General features: G+C 53.4%; 9 protein-coding genes across 9 annotated transcripts; 5 read left to right on the top strand and 4 right to left on the bottom strand.

Moving 5' to 3' along the window:
• Positions 1-539: 539 nt before the first annotated feature.
• On the top strand, positions 540-3,341 carry N7474_004731 (ATP-dependent Clp protease ATP-binding subunit; the record flags this gene model as incomplete). The annotated part of the gene is made up of 1 exon (XM_057196146.1): positions 540-3,341. One exon carries the CDS (start codon positions 540-542, stop codon positions 3,339-3,341), a length of 2,802 nt encoding a protein of 933 aa, XP_057053542.1.
• Positions 3,342-3,658: 317 nt separating this feature from the next.
• On the top strand, positions 3,659-3,929 carry N7474_004730 (uncharacterized protein; the record flags this gene model as incomplete). The annotated part of the gene is made up of 2 exons (XM_057196145.1): positions 3,659-3,749; positions 3,793-3,929. The coding sequence occupies 2 exons, from the start codon at positions 3,659-3,661 to the stop codon at positions 3,927-3,929; spliced, it is 228 nt and encodes a 75-aa protein (XP_057053541.1).
• Positions 3,930-4,291: 362 nt separating this feature from the next.
• On the bottom strand, positions 4,292-5,825 carry zpr1 (zinc finger-containing protein ZPR1; the record flags this gene model as incomplete). The annotated part of the gene is made up of 3 exons (XM_057196144.1): positions 4,292-4,661; positions 4,716-4,969; positions 5,025-5,825. 3 exons carry the CDS (start codon positions 5,823-5,825, stop codon positions 4,292-4,294), a joined length of 1,425 nt encoding a protein of 474 aa, XP_057053540.1.
• A 1,824-nt stretch (positions 5,826-7,649) lies between these two features.
• Positions 7,650-8,996, bottom strand: N7474_004728 (uncharacterized protein; the record flags this gene model as incomplete). The annotated part of the gene is made up of 4 exons (XM_057196143.1): positions 7,650-8,323; positions 8,379-8,512; positions 8,564-8,845; positions 8,905-8,996. 4 exons carry the CDS (start codon positions 8,994-8,996, stop codon positions 7,650-7,652), a joined length of 1,182 nt encoding a protein of 393 aa, XP_057053539.1.
• A 1,989-nt stretch (positions 8,997-10,985) lies between these two features.
• Positions 10,986-12,618, top strand: N7474_004727 (uncharacterized protein; the record flags this gene model as incomplete). The annotated part of the gene is made up of 2 exons (XM_057196142.1): positions 10,986-11,227; positions 11,286-12,618. The coding sequence occupies 2 exons, from the start codon at positions 10,986-10,988 to the stop codon at positions 12,616-12,618; spliced, it is 1,575 nt and encodes a 524-aa protein (XP_057053538.1).
• A 371-nt stretch (positions 12,619-12,989) lies between these two features.
• N7474_004726 (DEAD/DEAH box helicase) lies at positions 12,990-16,006 on the top strand (the record flags this gene model as incomplete). Its single annotated transcript, XM_057196141.1, has 2 exons — positions 12,990-13,327; positions 13,387-16,006. 2 exons carry the CDS (start codon positions 12,990-12,992, stop codon positions 16,004-16,006), a joined length of 2,958 nt encoding a protein of 985 aa, XP_057053537.1.
• A 599-nt stretch (positions 16,007-16,605) lies between these two features.
• N7474_004725 (uncharacterized protein) lies at positions 16,606-21,738 on the bottom strand (the record flags this gene model as incomplete). The annotated part of the gene is made up of 1 exon (XM_057196140.1): positions 16,606-21,738. The coding sequence occupies one exon, from the start codon at positions 21,736-21,738 to the stop codon at positions 16,606-16,608; it is 5,133 nt and encodes a 1,710-aa protein (XP_057053536.1).
• A 636-nt stretch (positions 21,739-22,374) lies between these two features.
• On the bottom strand, positions 22,375-23,174 carry N7474_004724 (EXPERA domain-containing protein; the record flags this gene model as incomplete). Its single annotated transcript, XM_057196139.1, has 3 exons — positions 22,375-22,457; positions 22,511-22,909; positions 22,967-23,174. 3 exons carry the CDS (start codon positions 23,172-23,174, stop codon positions 22,375-22,377), a joined length of 690 nt encoding a protein of 229 aa, XP_057053535.1.
• Positions 23,175-23,756: 582 nt separating this feature from the next.
• On the top strand, positions 23,757-25,963 carry N7474_004723 (uncharacterized protein; the record flags this gene model as incomplete). The annotated part of the gene is made up of 5 exons (XM_057196138.1): positions 23,757-23,872; positions 23,944-24,339; positions 24,401-24,514; positions 24,559-24,737; positions 24,792-25,963. The coding sequence occupies 5 exons, from the start codon at positions 23,757-23,759 to the stop codon at positions 25,961-25,963; spliced, it is 1,977 nt and encodes a 658-aa protein (XP_057053534.1).
• Between the last annotated feature and the right edge of the window lie 577 nt (positions 25,964-26,540).

Here is a 26,540-nt window from a genome sequence, read left to right as displayed (position 1 = left end):
GCTTGACGTCATGCACTGTCAGGGGGGATTTACCGGCGGCTATCGAGGGAAATCTCGGAACAAGAATTGCATGGGCATGCTACAACTAAAGGGATGTATGTAGATGTGTCTGACAGGCGTAGGCGTGCGGCGTGCGGGATCTCTTCATCTGGCAGTCTCCTACAGCATTGTTAGTGAGATTGGGCCAACTGCGGCGGGACGCTCACCCGTGCTGAGCAAGGTATCCTCCTGCTCCACCCATGGGCAGCCCGACCCAGCTCCGGGAGTGGAGACATGGCGGACGCCCATCATCATCATGATCCAAGGCGGGCGGAAGAGCATGGAATGCTGCAAAACAAGGCAAACACCAGGCGGGGATGAACGCAGCACGTGATAACATCAGGTGACCGAGCTCGAAGAATCAGGTGACTTCGCGCAGCTTCTGGAAGGCGGTAGAACGCCCTCGTTTGCGTCATGAGCCTTCATACAATAGTATCTCTATATATTACTAGGTGACTTCACTTCTCTCTCACTCACCCGCTTTTCTCCCATCATCCACCATGAACGGTGCACAATTTACTGATCGCGCCAACAAGGCCCTGCTGGATTCCAGCGCTCTGGCCGAACAATATGCTCACTCACAAATCCTCCCCATGCACTTGGCGGTGTCGCTGCTCAACCCCTCCCCGGATGAGAGCCAGGACCAACAACAGCCCGCCGGCCATTCCTCACATGATGCCTCCTCTTCACCTCTCTTCCGGCAGGTCATCGAACGGGCCCATGGCGATCCGCAGCTCCTCGACCGCTCTTTGATGAAGATGTTGGTCCGACTGCCAAGTCAAGACCCCCCACCAGAGACTGTCGCCGTCTCTCCCGCTCTGGCGAAAGTGATCCGATCGGCCACAGAGCTTTCCAAAACCCAAAAGGACAGCTTCGTGGCCATTGACCACCTGATCCAGGCCGTGTCCCAGGACTCCCAGGTCCAGCGCGCTCTGGCCGATGCCAACGTCACCAACGTCAAATTGATCGACACGGCCGTGCAGCAGATCCGAGGCACGCGCCGCGTTGACTCCAAGACTGCAGACTCGGAGAGCGAAAATGAAAACCTCAAGAAGTTTACCATTGATATGACTTCATTAGCCCGTGAGGGCAAGATTGACCCCGTCATCGGACGAGAGGAGGAAATCCGTCGCGTCATCCGTATCCTCAGTCGGCGTACCAAGAACAACCCCGTCCTCATCGGTGAACCCGGTGTGGGTAAGACCACCATCGTCGAGGGTCTGGCCCGCCGGATCGTCAACGCCGATATCCCCGCCAACCTGGCCCAATGCCGGCTGCTTTCCCTTGATGTGGGATCCTTGGTTGCTGGAAGCAAGTACCGCGGCGAGTTTGAAGAACGAATGAAGGGCGTCCTCAAGGAGATCGAAGATTCGAAAGACACGATCGTCTTGTTTGTCGACGAGATCCATCTGCTAATGGGCGCCGGGTCGAGCGGCGAAGGCGGCATGGATGCTGCAAACTTGCTCAAGCCCATGCTCGCTCGCGGCCAGCTGCACTGCATCGGCGCAACCACTCTCGGTGAATACCGCAAGTATATTGAGAAGGACCAGGCTTTCGAGCGACGATTCCAGCAAGTCCTGGTCAAGGAACCCACCGTATCCGAAACCATCTCGATCCTCCGTGGTCTGAAGGAGAAGTACGAAGTCCACCACGGTGTCAACATTCTGGACGGTGCCATCGTCACTGCAGCCACCCTGGCCGCGCGCTACCTCACAGCCCGTCGACTACCTGATTCCGCCGTTGACCTGGTCGATGAGGCTGCCGCTGCCGTCCGTGTGACTCGCGAATCTGAACCCGAAGCTCTCGATACCTTGGAACGGAAATCTCGGCAACTCCAGATTGAAATCCACGCTCTGGAGCGTGAGCAGGATGAAGCGTCCAAGAATAGGCTGGAGGCTGCCAAGCAAGAAGCCGCCAACGTCGCCGAGGAGCTGCGCCCGATGCGCGAGAAGTACGAGAGCGAGAAGCAGCGCAGCAGAGAGGTCCAGGACGCGAAGATCAAACTCGATTCGCTCAAGGTCAAGCGAGACGAGGCTGAGCGCATGGGCGACACTCAGACGGCTGCTGATCTCGAGTACTATGCCATTCCTGAAACAAATCAGCTCATCGAACGACTGGAAGCTGACCGCGCCCGGGCCGATGCGGAGCGTCGCGCGCAGCAGGGTGAGGCCGGCGAGGCTCTTCTGGCCGATGCAGTTGGCCCCGACCAGATCAATGAGATCGTCGCCCGGTGGACTGGTATCCCCGTCACACGCCTGAAGACCACTGAGAAGGATAAGCTCCTCAACATGGAGAAATATCTGGGCAAGATCGTCATTGGCCAAAAGGAGGCCGTGGTTTCGGTCTCGAATGCAATTCGTCTGCAGCGCTCGGGACTTAGCAACCCCAACTCGCCCCCGAGCTTTTTGTTCTGCGGTCCTTCCGGTACGGGTAAGACGCTGCTCACCAAGGCGCTGGCCGAGTTCCTCTTCGACGACCCGAAGGCGATGATCCGGTTCGACATGTCCGAATACCAAGAGCGACACTCGCTCAGCCGAATGATCGGCGCACCGCCCGGCTATGTTGGTCACGATGCCGGTGGCCAGCTGACGGAGAATCTGCGCCGCCGCCCCTTCTCCATCCTGTTATTCGACGAAGTCGAGAAGGCTGCCAAGGAGGTTCTTACTGTCCTGCTGCAACTCATGGACGACGGACGCATCACCGACGGCCAAGGCCGCATCGTCGACGCCAAGAACTGCATCGTCGTCATGACCTCCAACCTGGGTGCTGGGTACCTCTCCCGGCCCACCACCAAGGACGGCCACATCGATCCGCAAACCCGTGAACTGGTCATGGGCGCCCTGCGCGACTACTTCCTACCCGAATTCCTGAACCGGATCTCCAGCACGGTGGTTTTCAACCGCCTCACCAGGAAGGAAATCCGGAAGATTGTCGACCTCCGCCTGTCAGAAGTGCAGAAACGTCTCGAGCACAACGGCCGCAATGTGCTCATCTCTTGTACCGAAGAAGTCAAGGACTACCTCGGCGCCGCGGGATACTCGCCGGCCTACGGTGCGCGTCCTCTGGGCCGCATCATTGAGCGCGAGGTCCTCAATCGTCTCGCGGTGCTGATCCTGCGCGGCAGCATCAAGGATGGCGAGACGGCTCGCGTAGTTATGCACGAGGGCCACATCGAAGTCTTGCCTAATCATGAGCAGGACTCGAGTGATGAAGATGATGATGACGAGGATATGATTGATGATGAGGATGCTCTTGCTGAGATGGAGGATAATAGTGGTGACATGGATCTCTACGAAGAGTAAACCGCTCCTCCTCCATGGTCACTGCATAAAAGCGCAAAGAATGCATTTTGGACATATCGATTATGAACTTATGGTGTTTGCTTTTGATTTTCCTTTTGGAGGTTTGGCATGGTGCTGGGGATTTTGCATATATCTTATTTCGTTGTTTCTATAATAGTCCTGGACTTATAAGTACCTTGTTAATACAAAAAGTATACTTGATACAGTACGTCCCGTAATTGGTGTCACCACCTGCGCTCTTAGATTGTCTCTATTTTCGTCTTATTCTTCATAAGCTGATTGTTTTGTGCACAGATCCGTCCACCTTTGTTCGGAAAATGGACCGCAGCTACGAAAAGGCTTCAAATGGACTGCTTGCCTTGTATCAGTACAAGGAGTCCGATAAACACTTCACATACGTTCTAATGAGTGAGTGTCTCACGTTGTCTTCGAGCATACTTATCTGACCCAGCGTTCTCAGATCTGTCTATTCCTGTCATGGATGGCCTCGATTCTACAAGCAACATTCGATTGTTTGAAAAGGAGAAGGGAATACTGGCATCTTGCATTATGGCTGTCACTGGCATCGCTTCTGCTGGGGTTAGATGACTACCTCGTTAAACCAGTCTCCCTCCAAGCCTTGAAAAAGGTAATGAACATGACACGATAAGACACTCTTTTGACGTTAAACGAAGATAAACTTGTCTATATCCGTATCATCTCTGATGTAAAAGTAATTACAAAGATAGAGGATCAATATGAAACAACACTAACTTTTCATAACTCACTCCCCTACAACAACCGGATATCTATGTAACAAATAAAAACTAAAGCATAGAGAAGACGCCATCATGCAAGAACCAGGCGAGAAGCAAGGAAAAGCGTCTCATGCATCATGAAATAGACATCGCTTGTAGATCGTGACCCAAGACAGAAGAAAGGTATGTATCGTGACCGATGGCATCTGCAAATCATGACTTTTGCTCCTCCTCCTCGTACCCTTCAGTCTTCATGTCCTTCAAGCCAAGGTCATCCTCCTCCTCGTCGGTGCGGGTGTACTCCTCAGTCGTGATCTGCGGATCCGCCGCAGGCGCACACAGATCCTGGACGTAGCTGTTCGCCAAGGGATCTTGAAGAGTGATGGTGAATTTCAACTCGCCCGAGATAGCGGAGTCCAGGTTGGCGAAGAAGCGGTCCCACTTCTGCTTCTCGGAACTGGCCATGCTGTCACCGCCGGCGTGGCCCACATCTTCGATATCATAGAGATTCGAGGACAATTGCTCCTTAATCTCAGTTAGGAGACCCTCTACTGTAGTGAAGCGACCACCCAGAGTTCCCGGTCTTGGGTTTTGCTGTTAGCTTCAGTTTCCTTAGATAGATCAATGGAATACATACTGCACTTCGAGCTCGAGTTCCTGGCTGGACAGCGCGCAGGTGTCGGACTTGAGGATGTCTCGAGACAGATCGACGATGTTCTCCACCTTGAGAGTGATCCGCCTGCCCTTCTCTGGGATTTCGCCACCGGTCTTAACTTCGTTGCTCTTGTATCCGCAGCCTCCACCTTCGCCTTGACCCGTTTGGCCGTCGATAAGGGTTCCGTCGCATACGGTCGACCAGATGAAAACTTCTTTGAAATATGGAATGTGGACCTGGAATCATCACTTAATAACCGTTCGATTAGCTTGCCAGGCTAAAAGAGCATACCTTTTTCATGTTGACCACACAGGGCTTGGTGCAGGCTGGACAGTGCGCGGGGAGAGTGTAGACTTGTCCATCAACGATTTCGGACTCATCAAGCTCGGTCTCGGCCATTGGGACTCCTTCATGTTTGCCGGTTTCGGGGTCGGAAGCGAGACCCAGCTCTTCGTTCTGCTCGGCGGTACGAGGGTATTCAGTACGGCGGTACTTCCTGCCACGGTCGGTTGTATTGGGCGCGATCCAAGAGTTACCCGTCGGGTCGTCGAGGGAGACAGTGAAAGGGAAACCGCTGCGATCCAGGATAGCCTTCAATTTCTGGATGATCGGCTCGAGAGCGTCGTGGAGTTCGGGGGCCTGCACTTTGCGAAGGGGCTGCTCGCTTGCCAGCGACTCGTGGATGCGCATTATGACACCCTCGATGTTAGTGAGCTGGCTCTCGCCCTTGGGCATCTCAATACCCAGCGATTCCACCTTGAAAATGGACACATCACTGCGAATCACCTGGCGCTGGAGATCGTCCTCGTTCTCCACGTCCAACGTGTACTTGCTTCCCTTCTCCTGGATCTGACCAGCCGACTTGACGGAATTGTCTTTGAAATGGCAGTGTGGGCACTCGAAGGACTCGAGGATGACATCGCGGAAGAAGGGGACTTTCAAAAGCAACAGACGGGTCGTTCCGGTTTCGTGGCAGTTCATGCAGAGACTCTCCACGCTCATAACCCCGGTGTCCTCATTTTGCTCGACTAGATCGCCGATCTTCTGGAACTGCGACTGGGGCGCAGTGGTATCGGTGGCGTCAGAGGACATCGTAGATGGGTCGTGGGGCTGTGAAAGGAATGTCGAGCAACGAAAGATGTATCAGTTCTTATCGGGCAAAAAAATCTCCCATCGAACATTCCGCCTTCTTCGGTGGTGGGGGCTGACTCAGCGCTGCACAAAGGGTTCATTAGCTACGTCAAGCATAAAGAGCTACTTTAGTTCCAAACTCGCCTTTTACCTCAGATTCTAGCTCATCACTTAGTTGGTCTAGTGTTCTCTCAAGAATCTCTCTGTTCCTCATGTTACAGCTTCCAAATTCCTGGGTTATCACTGGAACCGCGATTTGCCTATCACAGTGCAATGACGGAGTGTACCGAATACGGCTTTTGTGATCAGGCAATCTTACCTAGAAACTTCTGAACTGTCTCACTTCCAATGGTATCAGCGGCCGCCGATATGACTACATAGAGTTCTTCCAGTCCTCTAGAGATTGGCTGTACAGACATTGATTGCCTGGTCATAATCCGTCATGTTGTTCCTATCACCTTAATCCGAGTTTTAAGGCTAGTATAAAAGGTGTTGCTGAGAAAGTCCATCACGTGCTTGTGATATGAAAGGAATCTTTTGTTTTTTTATTGATTAACAGATGTCAGTATTTATTACAAGTAGCCTGCGACGAGTATCATAGTTAGTGCAGTTGAACAATCGCAAAGTCGTTTCCAACTGGATTACATGTGTGGCTTTCTGCCAGTACCTGAGAACTTTCAAGATCCCTGTCGCCCGCATAAGGTTCTAACTATGCCAGCCCCGACTGGGAGGACCTTCCGCAAGCCCAATCATCTCGCGAGGCCTGATCACGGGAGGACCCAGTCAGTAATTCTACTGGAATGATCCCCGAATCGGCGTTTATACTGGGGTAAGTATACAAGAAACCGGATTCAGCGCAATTGCGAAATCGGAGATCATCAGCTGTCCTCGGCCCACCACCATCTTATCCATGCTGGGTCGACTTGGATATCTCGGAGACTGATGGCCAAGAAGAGTAAGCGGACCGTGCTAGAACAGCCGTGGGTCACCGAAACTCAGTCGAGAGCAGAGTGGGTTTAGATTGATTAAATAGTACGAAAGTTAAGCCGGCTTTCTTGGCCCTGCGTGATGAAAATTCAAAAAATTCAAAAAAATTTTTTGAACTGTCTAGGAGGGCGGGGGGGGGAGATAGGAGATCAAAGCCATGATCAGCGTAACAGCCGTCTCCGGACTCCAGGGATCAACTCGTTATTCCTCCGCGATGGAGTGCTGGGATGGTAGTTTGTGTGAGCCATGGATCGGTCGATGCGGATTGACATGGCGGTTAATTTTACTAGCTGGCACCGCAGCTGCCGGATGAAAGGGAAATCAAGTACCAGTGGAGACTGATCTTCGCTCGAATAGGTTGAACCGGGGACAAGTCTAGTGCCCCTCACAGGATCATTAAGAGTATCAGTACATTATTAATTATTCGATCGTTCGAATAATTAGTCGATCGGGAATTATCAGTCATAGGGATTTTTGAGTTTTCTAGCCTTCTAGAAGAGAGCTCCATAATAACTCTCCAATCAAGTTGGAACCACATTCGGTGTTTGTCCGGTAGGAGGAGATCGCCGGGAGTAACTTAGTAAAGTAGCCTACAAAAGTTTATGGGTCGACTCGGAGAAATGTCCTTGATCGGAAAATGCTGCAAATGTTGTAACTCCTCTATCCCTCTAAACAAAATGAGATATTTAAGAACCGGTGCAAATATGTACAGGAGAAAAGGACAAAAAGGGTATTAGGCCACATGGAATCCGTCTATTCATGACAAGTAATAGGGGGGAGAGGGGTGGTTTGAAAAGGCTACACAGCCTCATCATCCCCTCGGGTAATATGCGCAGTACTGGGCTCGAAGGTTTCCGGCCTTGTGTCGTGTTGGACAGTAATCGTAATGTCCTGTTGGATGCGCAGAGCGCGCGCCGATCCATCGTCGCTGATAGAGCGCTCCTCGGTGGGCGCCAGACTGATATCGGACACAGTTGCCTTCTGCGGTGATTGCGGCGAGATAGAGGCACCGTGGAAGTCATGCATTCCGAAGTCGCCAGACCGAAGCTGAGTGTTCGCTCCATATGAAGGCAGACCCGATCCCTTGTTGCTAGTCCACGGGCCCGACTTATAGCGATCGGTGCCACGCTTCGAGCCACCGGTCCAGCTCTTGAGTGCCGGGAAAACGTCGCGCATAAGCGACCAGATCAGCGGGAGGTTGGTCACCAGGATGGCTACGGTGGCTTCCCGGAAGTACCAGTTCATGTAGACGTAAGAGATCAGCCAAGGGACGAGGCAGTACACCTTGTTCAGAATGGCGGCGACAATGACGAAGATTCCCATGCCGAAGAGGACGAGAAGAATCATTTTCTGCTTGACTGGCACGCGGACTTGGACTAGCATTGGGATGGCGATCACGAGCATGAAGACGTCGGCGGAGATGGACAAGCAGCCCTGGACGATTTCGTAGTACTGATAGGACGAGCATTGATCTGAATATACCGGTCAGTAATGGCACTTGAATGCATTGTTCATTTAGCCACTCACAATTTGGTGTTGGAACGGCCCAGTAGTTCGAGAGCGGCCGGCAGATGAGGAATAATGACAGTTCAGTTCCGACAAATCCGAGGGCGACGTAGACAGCAAGATAGTTAATCCACTTCCTTTGCTTGAGTCCCTCTCTGTTAAGAAGTTAGCAACAGAGCCAAAAAAGAGTATGGGAGTTCGCGTACGTGATACGAGCGTAGATCACCAGCATACAAGACTTCAAGCTCCAGACGGCGAGGATAAAGGCATGCTCCGACACGAAAACCCATTTGCTCCCACGCTCTCGTTCCGCGTGGATAGCAGGGGTCAGCGTTTTCTTTTCTTCTTCCGTCATCAGATTCGAGCCCCCTCCAGAGGCGACTTGGTTGAGTGCGACACATAAGATCGTGTACCAGATGAGGGCGTTAACCATCAAGAAGTCATCGGCTTGGAGATTCCGAATTCCTAATCGGCGAATACGCGCAGTACTGAATTCCAGGTTAGTATTCGGTCTTTTCCGCGGTGGCAGTCGGATAAAGGGACTCACAATCGCAGGATAACTCCTAGTACACCAACTGCATAAAGAGCCCATGTCTCATGGGCAAAGCGGCGACCAAAGTCACCTCCCAGGCCCGACATACTGTCACGACTCAACAACCTGCAATAAATCGATTAACAGGGCGATCGTTCAATGAGCGAGGCAATACCCACATCTTATAAGACCAGCGGGGGTTTAAATGAAGGGGCGTACAGGCTTTCCGATGGTCCGATAGCCATGCATATGCCGACGGCGATCACTTCGATCCGAAGTGGTTGGAACAGGGACCAAGAGCTTAGCCGCCAGGGCGTTGATAAGTAAGTTTGGGCTCTCTCCTGGGATATCGAAGTACCCCACTTATCATAGGTGAACAGTCCGATCTTCGGTAAGGGTCTCCAATCAAGGCTTGTTCCACAGAAACGGGATGGAGACTGTTCGAACCTTGGGTCGAAAGTTTGCATTGAAGTGGATTTAAGGTTTCCCTTGGGAAACTGATCGGACGGTATCCGTTACAGTAGACCAATAGACCAATGGTTGTCCCAGGTAGGTACTGCCGATCTATTTTTCAGCTCTGGTGAGCGGTAGTTGATCGACAAAAACTAATCTCTCTACTAAACTGATCAAGACGGGCACCCTCAGGGTCGCGGAGGACGTTTACTTGACTCCAGACTTCCGTAGGAGGGTAAGTCCGATGATTCCGGCCTCAGGAAAGTGTGATAGTGTGCGGTATTCTATGCAGTTCAAAGTCGATTGCAGGCTGAAAGAGGGCCCTCCCAGGAGAGCTAGTTGTTGCCTGGAGGGGGAATCCCGGAGGATGAGGTCAGGTTGTATTTTTGAAGAACCAGAGAACCTGGTTGCTTGGCAGAACGATTTACCTTGTAAGATTACTATTCGGGAAAGGTGGTAGAAGCAACTAAGTTTTATCCAGGTCTTCCTACTCCATCCGGCGGAATGGCCTGAGTTATCAGGAATCAACCTTCTCCATGGGGTATAGATCGTGGGGTCCATCCGTGGGTCGCAGGAGCAATAAAATCGGAGATGTGACTATGCGCATAAAGGGTGAGGGATTTGAAAGTGGGTCCGTCCTTCACTTTTCTTCCAGAGGGCAATAGTCACTGGTGCCGATGACGATCCGTGCACGTAGACTGTCCCTGCGACGCTCCCCGGAAAAGGCAAGGAATTGAAATTTCTTCGGATTCTAGTCCTCGCATAGCGTCGATCTGACGTTCGATCTGGATATTTGTGGTCTCGCCACGCCAATCCACCAGGTCGGACTCTAGCGTGTGAAGGTGGGCTCTCTGGTGGATGTTCTCCGAGCATACATACCCACTGTGCACGACTCAGCTTCCCCCAGCGGTAGATCCGTAGACTGATCTTCCACTATTGTTTGCTCTTGATTATTTGCCTCCCAAGGCTATGTGCCGGCAAATGTGTCGGGACCCTAGATCGGAATCCGAGGGTTTCCTGGCGTAGCCTCGGTTTGTGAGCTGATACTGTCTGTGTACAGCAGGTTTATGGCGAGATTTTCATTCCAGGAACGACGACGTGTTGTCCACCATGTAACCTGCAGTTCTTCCCTCGCGTTGCAGTTCCCGTGGTTGACGTATAGCGGTTACCCATAAACCTCCCCCATGTTTAGTGAACAATCGGAGATGCGTGAGACGATAAGAGCCAACCAAGTTTGGCCATGAAAAAATTCTGTCTGCTGAAGCTCCCCTTCTGGGTTAAGCGTAGAGCTCATCCTGGCCAAGTCGCTGCCCGGCGCATCCAATAACGGTGGCACCGGGGGCCCCACTTGCCACCCTGAACTCTTCAGCCGGGCCGGTAATTGGTAGGGAGATAAAGGAGAAGCCGATTTAGACTGGAGGGGTGGGGTGAGCCAGCCTGGGTGAATGAAGGAGATACAACAATAATAATCATCCACCTCCCTCCTGTTCAGACTGACTAGATTCTCTCACATCGCGTGACCAGTCCCTTCTCTTTTCCCATTCCATTCATTCTTTTTTTCACGCGCTTGGGAAAGCGATCGTCGCCGAATCCCTTTTTCCCCTTGTACAGACAGACGGGAGTCGTGAGAGATTCCAAACACCATGGCCTCTGTCGAGAATATTCCCGAAAAGGCCACCGTCGCTGAGGCCACTGCTGAGGATCAGCAGCCCAAGGATGGGGTGTTGATCAACGCCTCAGGCCATCGCCAGGAGCTCGAGCGCAATTTCAGTCTGCTCAGCATCTGTGCCGTCGCCGTGACGACTGGGAACACCTGGATTGCTCAGGGTGGAAGTGTCGTTACTGCGCTGAGCAACGGTGGCTTGGCTGGTTGTATCTATGAATTGTGCGCATATTCCTACTACCCTCGACTCTCTTGACCAAGTGCTAACCACCAAACACAGTATCGCAGTCTCGGTCTGCTACTGGTTAGTCGCCGCATCCATCGCGGAGCTAGCTTCAGGAATGCCCTCGGCCAGTGGTGTCTATCACTGGGCCAGTATCACAGCTGGTAAATATGGCCGTGTGTGTGGCTTCTTCGCCGGCTGGTGGAACTTCCTCGCCTGGGTGTTGGGTGCCGCCTCCATGTCCTTGATCATGGCCCAGCAGACGGTCTCCATGTACGCGTTGATGCATCCCGGCTTCGTTCCCCAGACCTGGAATGTTTTCGTCAGCTTCCTTATCTGTACCTGGGTGTGTTGCTGCATTGTCCTGTTTATGAACCGCTTCCTGCCCTACATCGGCAATCTTGGCATGTTCTTCATTCTCGCCGGTGTCTTCATCACCATCATCGTCTGCGCTGTCATGCCATATGTCAATGGTGTGGGCTATGCCTCTGACTACGAGATTTGGCAAAAGTGGACCAATAAAACCGGCTACACGCAGCCGGGCTTTGTCTTTGTCCTCGGTATGCTCAACGGTGCCTACAGTGTTGGGACCCCTGACTGCTCCTCTCACCTTGCGGAAGAGATCCCCAAGCCGAGTCGGAACATTCCCAAAGCCGTCCTGGCTCAGATGGCTGTTGGGTTCGTCACGGGTATTTGCTACATGATTGCCGTGTTCTATTCCATTCAGAACCTCGATCTAGTTCGCAACAGCCCGCTTAACTTCCCTCTCGCTGAGATTTATCGCCAGGCCACTGGGTCTCGCGGCGGCGCTCTGGGTCTGTTGATCGTTGCCTTCCTGCCCACGCTCATCACCTGCACGGGCTGCTACATCACCGCCGGCCGGACACTGTGGACAATTTCCCGTGATCGTGCCACTCCTTTCCCCGACTGGCTCAGCCAAATCAACCCCCGGATGCACAACCCGTTCAACGCCACCCTGGTCTGTGGCTGTCTGATCACCGTCCTGGCCTGCATCTACCTCGGCTCCACCACTGCCTTCAGCGCCTTCGTCGGGTGCTTTGTCCAACTGTCCAGTCTGTCCTACTTCATGGCCATCTTCCCGCACATCCTCACCCGGCGCTCGTCGTTTGTGCCAGGTTTCTTCTTTATGAATAACATCATCGGCTATCTTATCAATGCCCTGGCATGTGTCTACATCCTCGCATTCGTCGTCATTTTCTGCTTCCCATATGCCTTGCCTGCGGAGGCTGGCTCTATGAACTATGCCAGTTTGATGACTGGCGGTCTGTCCATCTTTGTTGCTATCTGGTGGTTCATCCGCCAGGGCAGCTATGAGGGCCCGAAGAACATTCCTCTGACCGACAAGGCCTTGATGGAGGACGCTCAGTGAAGGTGTGGCGCTGCTGAGTGATACGATTTTGCATATACCATTGGTTAATCTATTTTGTCTGCCTTTTGCTCATGGTCGATCCACGACTCTCGGAAGCTTTTTCTTCGAAGGAAATATCCATGTTATATCTATTCCTTGATATATCCCCTTAATCTTATGGTAGTTGGGGGTTTGTACATAACTGCCCGTGAAAGAAGCATAATCATCATTCTTTACTTACTCTTCATCATAAATTGCCTCTCCAATGTAGTCGACATGGACTGAATCAGACCCAGATGTAGCAAATTAGGCGAAGGTCGGATACTAGCAGAAAGGGAAAGGCTATTCCAAAATCACAACCCCATACAGGTCTCCTATAGATGTTCTTCGTCATGGTCTATTTGACACGTGATCACGCGTCGCGCCTTCCCGGCGAAATACACGCTGCCTGTTCTGGCCTACAAGACCCACGCATCGCCATGGTCTTCAAGCCCTTCAAGCCTCCTTTGATCAGGACTACAACTGAGACCAGCGACTACGAGCCTCTCGCAAAAAAACCTCGCCTGCACAAGGAGGATGCCGCCGAGGCAGCCAGCCAGAGTGCAAAGCCCGCGCCGGGCCCACGAAAACCGCTACTGCAAGTGAAGAACATTGCGAAAGACGGAACAGATTCTACGGATCTTGCATCGAGGCATGGTGCACCTGGCGAGAGATACTTTAATGTCCTGTGGTATGTTCATACTGTTTGACACTCTCAATGGACCGAAAATTTGACCGTGACTCTATTAGGCGCAAACCGAGTGTGAAAAAGAACAAGACATGGGATGGAGACGGGATCCTCTCCGCGCGGGTAGGATATGTCTCTTTGCGGGATGTTGGAGGGAAAGACATGGGACGCGCCATGTATGAGTCGCGTCTTGAACCGGGGACTATGCTGTACGTCGGTGGGAAAGAGGTCGAGATCGATTCTGAAATTCCCCGCGCGGAGTACCTGTCTGGAAAAGTGTTCTTGGATGGCGCCAAAAGCGCACCTGCACCCACCCCACCAAAGAGGCTGTCCCTTTTGAAGAAGAACGAGAGCCGCAATTATTCTCCCATCCTCGCTTCATTAAAAGCATCCCAGCCTCTCAAGCGAAATGGGTCGACATCAGGAACCAGCAGTGCAGCATCAAATGGAGCGCCATCATTCGCGGCTTACAAGAAACCGATGCTCAATGATACAGTCATTCCGCAATCTACCGTCAAAGCGGTTCCTCGTCATGATCCCAATGCGCCCGGTGCCTTGGTTATGCCAAGGCTTCAATCAGCTCCCAAGGGGAAGCAAGTGGTCGATGTGGTTGTTGATCCTTTACTGTCGAAAAATCTACGAGAACACCAGCGCGAAGGGGTCCGGTTCCTCTATGAGTGCGTCATGGGGATGCGGTCGTTCAACGGCGAAGGCGCCATTCTAGCAGATGACATGGGACTGGGTAAAACGCTGCAGACCATAGCATTGCTGTGGACTCTGCTAAAGCAGAATCCGATCTACGAGGATCCTCCTGTCATCAAGAAAGCCCTGATCGTCTGTCCGGTTACCCTCATCAACAACTGGCGAAAGGAATTCCGCAAGTGGCTCGGGAATGAACGCATCGGCGTCTTTGTCTTTGATGACAATAGAAAGCGTCTGACCGACTTTACGAAGGGTCGAGCTTACAACATTATGATCGTTGGATACGAGAAACTGAGAAGTGTGCACGAGATCCTCGCCAAAGGCGCTGGCGTCGACATAATCATCGCAGATGAAGGGCACAGACTAAAGACATTACAAAACAAGAGCGGTCAGGCTATCCAGTCGCTGAATGCTGCAAAGAGAGTCATTCTCTCTGGCACGCCCATCCAGAATGATCTGAGAGAATTCTTCGCAGCTGTGGAACTTGTCAACCCGGGGATATTGGGTACATTCAAGGCATTTATTCGCGAATTTGAGGCACCAATTGTGCGGAGCAGACAACCAGAAGCCACCAAAAAAGACATTGAAAAAGGCGAGGCACGCAATGAGGAACTGAGAGAGCTCACGTCCAAGTTCATACTACGCAGGACAGCAGACGTGCTATCTAAGTATCTGCCGCCGAAGTCAGAATACGTGCTCTTCTGCAAACCAACCCGCACTCAAGCGAATATCTACCAGGCTGTGCTTTCCTCGCCTATCTTTCAGTCTGCTATCGGCAATGCAGAGAGCGCCCTCCAGCTCATCACTATTTTGAAGAAGCTCTGCAACAGTCCGTCCTTGCTGACCGCAAATAACAACAATGGCACACCCAGCGAAACCATCGCCTCTCTTATTTCATCGCTTCCCCCGGGAATGCTCCGCCACTTCTCCCCATCCGCAAGCGCCAAAGTTCGAGTGTTAGACCAGCTACTCGACACACTACGGAACACCACATCCGAAAAGATTGTTCTAGTCTCCAACTACACCTCAACGTTGAACCTCCTCGCCACGCTTCTGACATCCCTCGGTCTGCCCTTTCTACGGTTAGACGGAAGTACGCCGGCACAGAAACGACAGGGCCTAGTCGACGATTTCAACCATCAACCAGCTAGCGCCTGCTTCGCATTCCTGCTGTCAGCCAAAGCAGGCGGCACCGGCCTCAATCTCATCGGCGCGAGCCGTCTCGTTCTCTTCGATGTGGACTGGAACCCGGCAACAGACATCCAAGCTATGGCGCGCATCCACCGTGACGGCCAGAAACGTCCCTGCCGAATTTATCGCGTGCTCCTCAAGGGAAGTCTGGAAGAGAAGATCTGGCAACGACAGGTGACCAAGCTCGGACTCGCGGACAGCGTTATGGAGCATAAGAATAGCGTGGCTCAGTTCTCAACTGCCGAGCTGCGCGATCTCTTTCGGCTAGACCAGGAAAGTGAATGCCAGACGCACGATCTCTTGGGCTGTGACTGCGGCGGCAAAGGCGTGTCTGCCTCTTCGTCTGGTGCGGATACACCCAACAACACCAAATCCGGTATGAGTGACTTGAGTGACCTCTCCGACGACGACGAAGACAACTTCGATCTCCCCGGCTTTTCAACCCTCATCAAAGCCTCCCAAGTCGACATGGAAAAGCAAGAACGCTCCATCCGCGACAGATCTCACAGCCGCGCCCAGAGATCAGGCCGAAAGGGCAAAAGTAAAAAGAGCGACCAGCAAAAGGACAAGATGCACCAATCCCTTGCGCAGTACGCACACCTGGATCCGTCTCTCCTGGTACATGCTGCCAGTGTCGAAGAAGAAGAGGAGCTCGCCGCCGCGGTTGACGATGATGTCCTCCTGTCTTTACTGAAAGATGAGTGTAATTGCGTGGACTATATCTTCAAGAAGACCAGCGGCGCCGAGGTGGATACCGCTTCTGCGCCGGGGGGTGTGTCCGGTTCATAGGAAGGAGTGTTGCGTCGACGGCTCGGGTATTGTCTGGAAAGTCGTCGATTTGATATTGTTTAGGATATGGTGCTTGTTATATAGGACTACGTCAGGGCCTATGATAGACCGTTTTAGATTTTACATTGCTGTGCATTCATCTAGAGTGTCGGTTACAGTAGTTTTCGAAATCAGTTATACCTCCACACTCCTATGGCTTTGATTCCCGGAAAGTAAATCCGAGAAGTACCAGTCCTGCAGGCTAGGATAGATGGTCTATACCCCGGTTTTCAGACTGCTTCCTAGAATACACCAAGGCATTACGCCGTTGCATCTCGCTACCGCACTCATCTCGACTACATCCCCAGTCTCGTAGCTAGGAAGAAAACAAGGATGCTTAGGAATCCAAAGAAGTCCAATTCAATTCAACCAAAAGAAGTCTAAACTAAATGTACAAATGAAGGAATACCGCAAAAGGAGATAGGTAGATGAGATCTAATGCGAACAAAACAAACACCAAATAGAAGCACACCGTCCACCCATGCGATAGATGCTTGCCACATAGCTGTGGGACCCCAACACAGCACACCACAACGATCATCAGTCAATCAATCAATCAATCAATAGCGCAACTTCCCCACCAAACCAAAAGTATAAGTCGCCTCAGCCTCACTCTTCATCTGGATCATATAAACGCGCTGCGATCCCGCAGTGACGCCTCCTTTCTTCGCTATGGCGCCTTCATTCTCTTCTCGAACAGAGACAGCAATACCCGTGCGCGCGACGCGCTCAAACGCACCTTCGGGCAGACAGACGTCTAGCAAAGTCTCCCCGCGAGTCTTGCCGCGGATTAGGATCCGTTTCTCGGGGTCGACGGGCAGGGGCTCGCGGCGTGGAGAGGTGGCACCCGAGGCTGGAGGGGAGCTGCCGGTTGCGCTGTCCTGGCTGGTTTCTCTGTCCCCTTGGGCAGCAGCGGTGGTGCTGCTATCGCTACGGCTGCTGACGGCAGTGCTGGGGCGAGATGGTGGGTTCTTGGGTGGGGCGGGCATGATTGTTAGACGGGCGGCGCCCATGTCGCGCCATTTAGAGGCTGATTCACGGACGTAGAGGCGGATCTTGGCGTTGGAGAGTCCGATGCCATCTACGCCCTTGATTGCTGCAGCGATGCGGCCGATGCCTGAGCTGGGCGAGTGGTTGGAGCCTGAGTTGGCAGACGAAGACATGCTGCCTTCGCGGCCGGTGCGCGAGGTGACGGTCGAGCGGGAGATGTTGAATGCCTTGCTTCCTGCACCGAAGCGTTTCAGGGCCGAGAAGGCGCTGCTCATGGTGCCGACGCTGCTTTCCGATGCTTCGGCTAGGGAGCGCGGGGAGGCGGAGGCACGGTAGCTTCTTCTGCGTCGGGGCCAACCGAACCAGCCTCCCGAGGAGGGTTTGGCTGTCGCTGGCTCAAAGGATGGTAGGGGTTGGTCCTGGAAAGGACCGCGAGCGTTCTGAAGGGCGATGTAGGTTGGGTTGTTGATCCGCGCTTGGTTGATGAGTCCGTAGAGAGCGTCGCACTCCTCTGGCCCACGGGATCGGAACATGATGTTGTTGCTGAACGTGATTCTAGACCGCTCGGTTGGAGGAGAGCGGATACTGATGTCGATGGCAGTTCCGCGGCGGATGGGTACTAGCGGTGTCAATTCAAGGGAAATAAGAGGTCTCGATGACCGGGAAGTCTTGTCCCCTCGCTCGGGGGACATTGTATTGGGGTCGACGCCCATCTTGAAGGCCTCGATGAGACCCGGGCTGACAATGACGTTGCATTCGTCAGGGAACAGAGTCTCCCAAGTACCTTTGTTGGACCAGGCAAAGACGAATGCAATTGCCTTTGATGACTTGGCCGGTTGCAAAGGCACCGTGCGGTAGCCGGCCTGCGATGCTGAGTTGGATGGAGACAGAGAGCTTGTGCCTGTGGTAGATGAGGCAGACACCCTGGGTTTCGGAGGTTCCAGATAGTCATCCTCCGGGGATGAAGAATCGGAGTCCGAATAATCGGAGTCCGTATATGACGAGGAGTAGCTATAGTGCCGCACTGTGGATGTGTCCGAGTCGGAGTAGGAATCGGAAGCCGTAGATGGTTCATACTCGTGCTTTAGCGGAGAAGAACCCCGTCTCTTGATATAAGGCCCAGTTGGGGTGAGAACAGGAGAGCTGGCGATTTTCCCTGTGGCGGGACTTGGCGAGCGATGAGGCGGCGGAGGGGGAGGCGGAGATTCGTCTTCCTTCTTGGATTTCCGTTGAGACCTTCTCCTGGCTTTTGTTGGAGTCTCTGGGACATCCGAATCGGGAAGTGACTCAAGTGGCGGATAGTCTTCTTCGGGTTCGAGAGTAGAAGGCGACGACAAGTGGGTTTGGCTGCTGCTACTCCGAATCTTGGGGATCATAGGCAGCTCTGTTGATGGAACTGTCGATAAACGCGGAGACTCTACCTCGGGCGAGTCCTGACGAGCGGTCTTCTGGGGTCGTTTTTCTCTAGGAGATCCGGTGTTTCGAACTGTATCTGCATCTTCACCATAGAACCTGCTCGGCATGGAAGGAGACTCGCCCGCTTGTTCAGGCACAACAGGCTTGGGAGAGACAGTTTCAGAGGCCGAGCTCTCTCCATAACGAGATAGTCTTTTAGCCTTGGATCGTTTCAGGCCCGAGGACGTCTTGTCCACACTCGAGGTTGTAGAAGGAAGAAGCGGAAGACCAGGACGAGATGGCTTGGTTGACAGCTCCGATCCTCCAGTAGTGTAGTCGGTCTCACGAGTAGCAGTTGAGTACACCGAGCTCCTTGACTCGGTGATTGCGGAGCTCACAGTGCTGGGTTCAGAATATTGCTCCTTAGGGGTGACAGAACGCCGTTTGCTGGTAGCTTTCTCGCCAATGGGGATATCAACGTCGCTTTGGTTGTGCCGTGGAGGGGAATCATTAGCCGCCGGTCTTCGTGCCCGGTGTTGTTTGGCTCGGCTGATAAAGCTTTGGCTTCGGCATATCGATGGTGGAACGGGGTCTGAGCCTAAGAGTTGAAGCCATTCGAGTCTAATGGATTCGTCGTCGATGCGGAGGGATAACAGTTCTTGCCAGTATTTCTGTGAATCGGGAGCACTGCGTAGCATCACCACAAGTTCACCCTTCACATCTCCCTTACGAGCTGATACGCATCGGAGATCCATCGGTGGGAACAGTAGCCAACGATCAGAATGGTCGAGCTCACAAATTAGCAGATCTCCACCGGGGCCCTTGTCTGATGGATTGTCTCTGTACAGAAGCTCCGCTCGACAGTCAACCAACTGTCCGGTTGAATGATAAATCGACAGGTTGAAGAAATCTCGAGCCCGAACCCGTCGGTCCTGATCAACAGTCACACCATGACAGACACCCAGGGTCATCGGGTCTCGAGCCCGGGTGGCATCAATTCGTGCAGCGGATTCATCTTCAAGCCTTGCTCTCTCCTCCCGGGCGCGTTTTCGGGCATCGACGACAAGAGACTGGTAGGCTACGGCGGTGTCCTCCGCTTTTTGTGATGGCTGGAGCATGTTGATCCCTTTGAAGCTCTTCGCAAGGTGTTTGAGTCGAACCAACGGCCGCTTCAACAGATATGCGACATCTACCTTCTCGCCGTCGCTACCGATCACATCGCCGTTCTCATCTCGCTCCAGGCCTTCATCGATACTTTTCGTCTCCGCGTTCGTGTTCTCGCCTTCTTCCAGAGGAGCGAGGTTCACAATCACATCCTTGAATCCAAGTCTCCACGCTCGGAGGTATTCGCGATAGACTCGCTGGGCACCTTGAGCCCATGTAAGCAAAGCATCTACATTGTCCTGTGGGATGCGCTTGTGTAATGTCTTCAGACGCTCAATAGCCACGCCCATATTGACTATGGGTTTTGAAAAATTCATGTCATCCTTGGGGTCCATCGAGGGCTGGAACAGACCGGCTGCGATGGCAGAATCGGAGCGTGAGAGCACGCAGGTCAGCAGTACGGGGATGACACCGCCGACCAGCGTTTTGAGCTCTCGCATGTATTTGGCTTCGTCCGCAGCAAGCTCTTGTAGTAAATCGGTTACCGTCGCATTTTCCAGCCGGCTTTTATTGGTGCGAATGCTTCGAGCGGACCGAATGCTGCGTCGTCGGCTTGTCGGCCCTGACAGAACAGACATCAAATCATCGTTGGTGGTGAGTCGTCGCTTGAGCTGGGACGAAACCGCGGGCAGGGAGTCGGGGTCAAATTGATCTTGCTTCTCTTCCTCTTCCTCCATGATCGATCTATTTTTCTCCGTGTCGCCAAATTTTTCGGGCGATGTTGCAGCACCTTCAGTGAGCGTACTCAGAGTTTCAACTGAAGCGATCGTCGAGAGTTGGTGGAAACCAGTGCTTGGGAATGGTTTCCTGCGGCCCAGGGGTACAGGTGCATTGTGGCCTGAGACTTCTGATCCGTCCGAGAGAGATGGTTCTGGCACGTAAGGAGAAGCTTTTCCATCAGTGATCTTATAACGAGTTGTTTTGTATTCCTTGTTCCTCGGTGGTGACTTCGGCGACGTTAGACTTGTTTCTGTGCTCCTTCTCTTGTCATTAGAGGAGACTTCTCTCTCGGATTTCTTGTAGGATTTGTCGGTCTCTGGAGAAATGTCCTTGGCCTTGGAATACCGGATGTGAGAGCTTTTTGGACGAGGTTCGCTATTCAGTGACGATTCGGCATCACGGTCTGATTCGGTCAGAGTTTTGGAACGTCTTGACCTGGTGGTCTTCGTGTCAGAGGTAGAAGTAGCATCGTCGAGGAAAGGGTCAGGTGTCTCGGAGAGCCATGCCTCGATCTTGGATCCTCGATTTACCGGTTGAGCAGGCTTCGGTGGTTCGGGGTCGGGGTCCGGCCGTCCAAACATCTTCTTGGATTCGTCGATCATGTGCGCGAATATGCCACCTTTGGGTGGTTTTGACAGCTTGCGAGCAGGTTGGCCCACGGCGCCGGATCTTCGTTTAGATAATTCAGAGAAGTCGGCTTCGCTTCGTGCCCAGTCTGTGTCCTCCGGTGGAGGAGATTCTCTCCGCGTATCATCAGGAATATCTGAAACGGAAAGCGCAATGATTTTGGAATCACCAGTGCCATAATCGCTGCCGGCAAAAGAGTCGAGCCTGTTCCGAGAAGTCGAGGGTTTCGCATCACGAACCGGTGACCTAGAGCTCGGCCCAGTGTATCGTCTGGCACCATAGCGTGGAGGAGGTTCCCGATCTTTGTCTCTGTCTTTCTCGTCTCTCCTATCCTCTTTCCTCGCGCGTGGGGAGCCCGTCGGGTCATTGACGGTGTACTGCGAGATGCGATTTGGTGCAGGCTGGTTACGCGACGGCGTCTGAGTCATTGCCCGGCTCCTCTTCCAGTGTTCATCGCTAATGACTCGTTTCCGGGGTGTGCTGTGGCTGCGCTTCCTGGCGACCGGGGCCGGCGCGGGCGCGGGTTTGTTGACGGCCTTGTCCACCCGGTCAACATTCACCCTGTTTGGTTTTGGCTTGGCCTTGTTCGCATTATTTTCCTCATCCTCAGCGCCGCAGGGGTCATCGACGGCGACGACACCACCACCCTGTTGCTGCCATGTTCGGACGCGCGAACGGACCGAGTTCGTGTCGTGGACGCCGAGCGGCTGGCCAATGTCCAACGGCCTCGTGGTCGGCGTGGATTTGGCACTGCCTCCACGGTTTGAGGAGCGGTGCGGTGTTGCAGGAGAGGGCATGGATGATCTGCGATGGCGACAGCGGCCAACCTTGTATTTAGCAAGGGCCTTTTCGAGTTGGGGTTGGTTGGCGCTGCAGCTAGCCGATGTTTGTTTTGACCGAAAATGTCTACTTACCAGGTCGGCGCCTCGGCCGGGGCCTCGTTGGGTCAACAACTGGAACAAATGAAATAATAATTGTCGATGTCAAATGCACACGCAGAAGTAAACAATCGATCGTCCGCGGCTGATCGAGTCTGGCGATAAGCCCCTCTGACACTCTGTCGCTGCCCGGGTAACCAGATTCCGCCGATCACGCGCCTGGCCGAGCCCGGGTCGCCTGCGATCGCTGGTGTTCTGCAGATGATGCGATCACAAGTTCGACGTGGTTAGGAGAGAGGTGAAGAGTTGAGGAAGGGAGAGTGTGTGTAAGATCAGAGAGAGATAGTCAGCAACGGTGTGTTCCTGCGGTGGTGGTGCTGGTTCTGATGATTATTGTCGCCGGTCATGTTACTGCTAACTTTTTTCATATGGATAAATCTATTTCACGTCTCGTGCGGTTCTCTCTCGCCATCGCAATCTGGGCCAGCCTGTGCCATGCCTGACCTAATTCTGTCCTGCTCCACAACACGGCCCGTGGTGATGTCGGAACAGGCACTACTGGGCTTTCCGTTCTTCTGCCGACTCCTCGTTTCGCTTCAGAGCAGCCGAGATGGTCGTGATGCTGTCATAAAGATAGTCTGGTGTCCCGGTCAGCAGCGTCCATATCACAATAACCAAGAGAAAAACATACAAGCCGGCACCACAATCCAGATAAAGTTCATGAAAAAATAATACAGCCAGAAGTAATACCGCTCCGGACGGCAGTAAGGCCGCCCCTTGGCATAGTCGTCAAAGAGGCTCGTCGCATAGTACAGCGTATCGCCGTAGAGGTGGCTCATGCACACCAGCAGCTGGAAAGGGTGGCGCAGAGAGTGTCGGGCTGCGATCAAGGACGCCACGACAAAGCACAGCGGGCCCCAGAGAAGCACCGTCATGGTCTCCATGCAGAGGACGAGGGTGTCCGACGTCATGTACCGCGAGTCGGACAGCGCGTATTCTTTCCACAGCTGCCCGAACAGGTCCTGGGCCGAGGCCATGTGGGCATGGCGGATCATGAAATAGCCTTCGAAGAAACAGTGCAGAGTCCCGGCTAAGCTTGTGGTCAGTCTTATCCCAACTCTGCGCCGCTAGGCTCATCGGTACATACAGAGCACGAACCACAAGATGGCGATCCGATCTGCCATCCGCAGTGTCGGTCGCACATAGCTGATGAGTGCAAAGGTCGTGCTGAGGAGGATCAAACATGCTCCGCCGGCGGAGATGAGTAGCTCGAGAACGGGGGTTGTGTTGGGTACATAGCCCTCAATAGCAGCGTCCAGGGGGTAGTAGGGGTGGGATGGTGAGGTCTCCCGCATTGGTGCGTCGGAGAAAAGGTGGGAATACCAGGTCATGTCGGTGACAGCAAGGAACGGCAGTTCGGTGCTATAATGGGGGCATTGGCGATTTTCGAAGTGATGTTTACTTGGCTTTTCTTGGGACGGAAGATCGCCGGGCGGACCCGTTCACAACAGAGCCAATGGAACCACAGGGCGCTCTGAGGGGATGTTAAAGGTCCAAAGATAATGGAATATAAATGGGTGTTGGCTTTGGTCTCTGATGTTTCAAGGGCAAGTGGTGAGTAGGGTCTTTGCCGGATATATATTCTAGGCTACAACAGAGGTATAGATCTGCCGGTCTCCCAACTAAACACCCAACAAATAATAGTTTCGATCGGAGTTTCTGATATCATCTATCTAAGCATTGGGGGACTCTCCCTCTCAATTGAATACTAACTATCTCCTCTACGGTACTTGGAATGACATCACCGACATGGTTACTTGGATGCCTCAGGCACCACATCACCAGCCAGGTCCTCCCGACTTCACCCCTCCTGCTCCGCGATCCTCCAGCATCTGCTCGCTAAATGGATCTTTGCTGCTCCGTGCCTGCCCATTGTGATGGTCCCCGGATCTACCAGGAAGCCCGCCGCCCTTGACATCTCGCGCTCGTCGACCATGGAGTTGCCCCCGGGCATTGCGGCCCTGTTCGTTATCCGCTTTGACATTCGCACCGGGTAAGCTATCCCTTCCCCGTCGGCTCCAACTCGACCCCACTAGGGCGTTGACTGACGCGCCTTGTCCCTAGCTATGTGGTTTCGTGGAAGCGCACTGTACCCGGAGGTGAGCAATCGATTGATCTAGCCGAAGTTGTCTCTCATTCCGACGCGCAATCTGACTTCGGGATAGTTGAGGTGGAAGGGGTGGTCGAATACAAGTCGCTTCCCTCTGGCCTGCACAATGTGACCGATGATCTAGTGTATGCTTTCTTCTTCATGCTACCTGGCCCTGCTAACCCAACCCTCTTCCAATCTAGCTATTTCGTCCATGAGCAGTATGCCGGGATCAGCGCGTTCCTCAACCAGCCTGCCGAAGAGGCGGAGCGCAATGCGAATATGTTCGCCATCGGCGTTCTCGTGCCCCTTAGCTCGGGGAGACTGGGGAAGAGCTGGAGACATGCCCCGAGACTCAAGGAACTGACGCTGTTCGTGTTCCCCCTGGCCTTCGCCGTGAACCTCCCAGCTGATACTCGGATTGATGGACAGGAAATACGCCGCGAACATGTCCGATGAGCAGCCGATGTGCGACTACTGGGACGCCTTTCAGATCGGAGGAGCCGACACCACCGACTCCCCCGTCGAGTCCCCCATCAGTTTCCGGTTTCCCCCGGCGAGCGGCCGGACAATCGCAACCGCGCCTTTAGCGATGCCATGTTGTTGGGAACGTTCAGGCCGGCCCTGACGCCTTTCCACCCTGCCTCGTCGCTCCCTGATTTTATCGACTGCTTCGGTCCCTTGATATTTCCTCTTTACAGAGCGGCCTTGTTGCGCAAACGCATTCTCTTCATGGCCGAAGCTCCCGTGCACACTCCTTGCAACTATGGTATGTTTCTCCGCCCATGTGCTTGTGAGCCACCACTAAATAATTGCCATCTAGTATATGATTTGTCCTTGTTAGCCTCTTTGCCGAATTCCCTTCTGGAATTCCTCCCGACCGACCGCATCCCGAATCTCCGACCTCGCCCGCTCTTCAACGTCGGCATCCACGATATTCCCTATCTTGCCACCCTCGACCCATCTCACGCTCGACTAGACCCCGACACGGACCGAAGCTGGATCGCCTGTTCGACAGACAGTGTCCTGAGCCTGAAACCCGACCTCTACGACGCGCTCGTGACCCTGCCTCCGCCCTACTCCCGCCATGCGACAGAACGCACCTTTCCCAAAATCGCACTGATGCACACCCCCGGCTCCAAGCCCAATACCACCCAAACCGTCCACTTGAAAGCAACGCAGCGCGACGCCCGGCGCTACCACATGCTGCGCAGAGGTCTCCGTAACTTCTCACAAGACCGCACCACAGCCTCCGGATCGGACGACGATTCTGACTCCGACTCAACGTACTCCTCCAGCGCCATCGTCGAGCCCCTCTCCTGGACGCGTCTTGCCTACACCTCGTTCATCTGGTGGGCTTCCGCAGGCGAGAACCGCGACGGCCTCTCCGAAGAAGAAGAGGAGCAACAGATTGAGCAAGACAGTCGCCTCCTGGCAAGCGTGGAGAGCCTCGCCTTCACCCCGACCAACAACAGCATCGGACGGCGCGGCACCACACACTCCGACGACTCGGCGCGGCAACCGCCCGAAGTGGCTCTGGTGGCTTACTTCCGTCGCCTCACGACCCAGATCTTCGTCACGCTCGCCGAAGCCATTGCACGGAACGATAGTAGCGACGGACAGGATTACCCAGATGTCCCTAATGAGACACCGTCCTACTTCGACGACCCCGCCGGGGGCAACGTCCCAGACCTCTCCCTATCCATGTCCCGCCAGTCCCTGCCCACAGACGACGGCGACACGCCTCTCCTCCGCCAGCGCTCAAGCGCCCACAACCGCTCCTCCGAGAATGATGCCCGATCGAACCGTGCCGCCGATGTCGATGCCGCAGCTGACCCTGTCACGATCACCATTGCCGACATGGCGGAGATGGGTCTTGATGTATGGAGTGCAACAGATCGCATCTTTGCCGAGGAGCTTGTTTCGCTCTGGTGGGGACGCTCTGCGCGGGTGGATAGTGCGCGCATTAGATGTTGTGGTATTTCTATCTTGTAGAGCTGATTTCTGATTTTCTTTTTGGAGGTGTCTGCATCTTGCTGTAATTACATACCCACACTTTCAACTTGATCTGCTTGTGCCTTGTTGTTCATGTCTAAGCCATATCATACATTTCATGGCGACGTAAATTTGATCCCTATCTTGAGTTGCAGCATTATAGAGTGCTTATATTCGGGAGCAATGACCAAGAAAGTGTGAATTATCCAAGGTATTAAAACTATAGACAAGAAGGTATAGAAACCGCCGTCAGAACAGATATGCATGCGAGATAGACAGGTAAAACACTCTTGACGCCACAGCTCAACGAAAGACCAAAACAAGGCTCAGACAAGATAAAAAAGCCAATTGTTTTTGAGCGCGATGCAAGAGTCGGAAAGAGCACAATGAAGCCATGGCCGAGGACGATGATGCAAAAGAACGAATGTAATGTAATAGACGTGATGCACCGCATGCCCTGAACGCCGAGAAAGGAAGGGGGGGTATTTAATGAGATGAGAAGAAATCGACAAGAACAAACACACCCAAACGAAAAGATAAGAAACCGATTGTATGTATCCGGCCAACCCGCTAACTA

The sequence above is a fragment of the Penicillium riverlandense genome (genome assembly GCF_028828495.1).
Source record: "Penicillium riverlandense strain IBT 135883 chromosome Unknown utg000003l_segment0_segment0, whole genome shotgun sequence".
NCBI lineage: Eukaryota > Fungi > Ascomycota > Eurotiomycetes > Eurotiales > Aspergillaceae > Penicillium > Penicillium riverlandense.
This window is presented reverse-complemented; position numbering and strand designations above follow the sequence as displayed.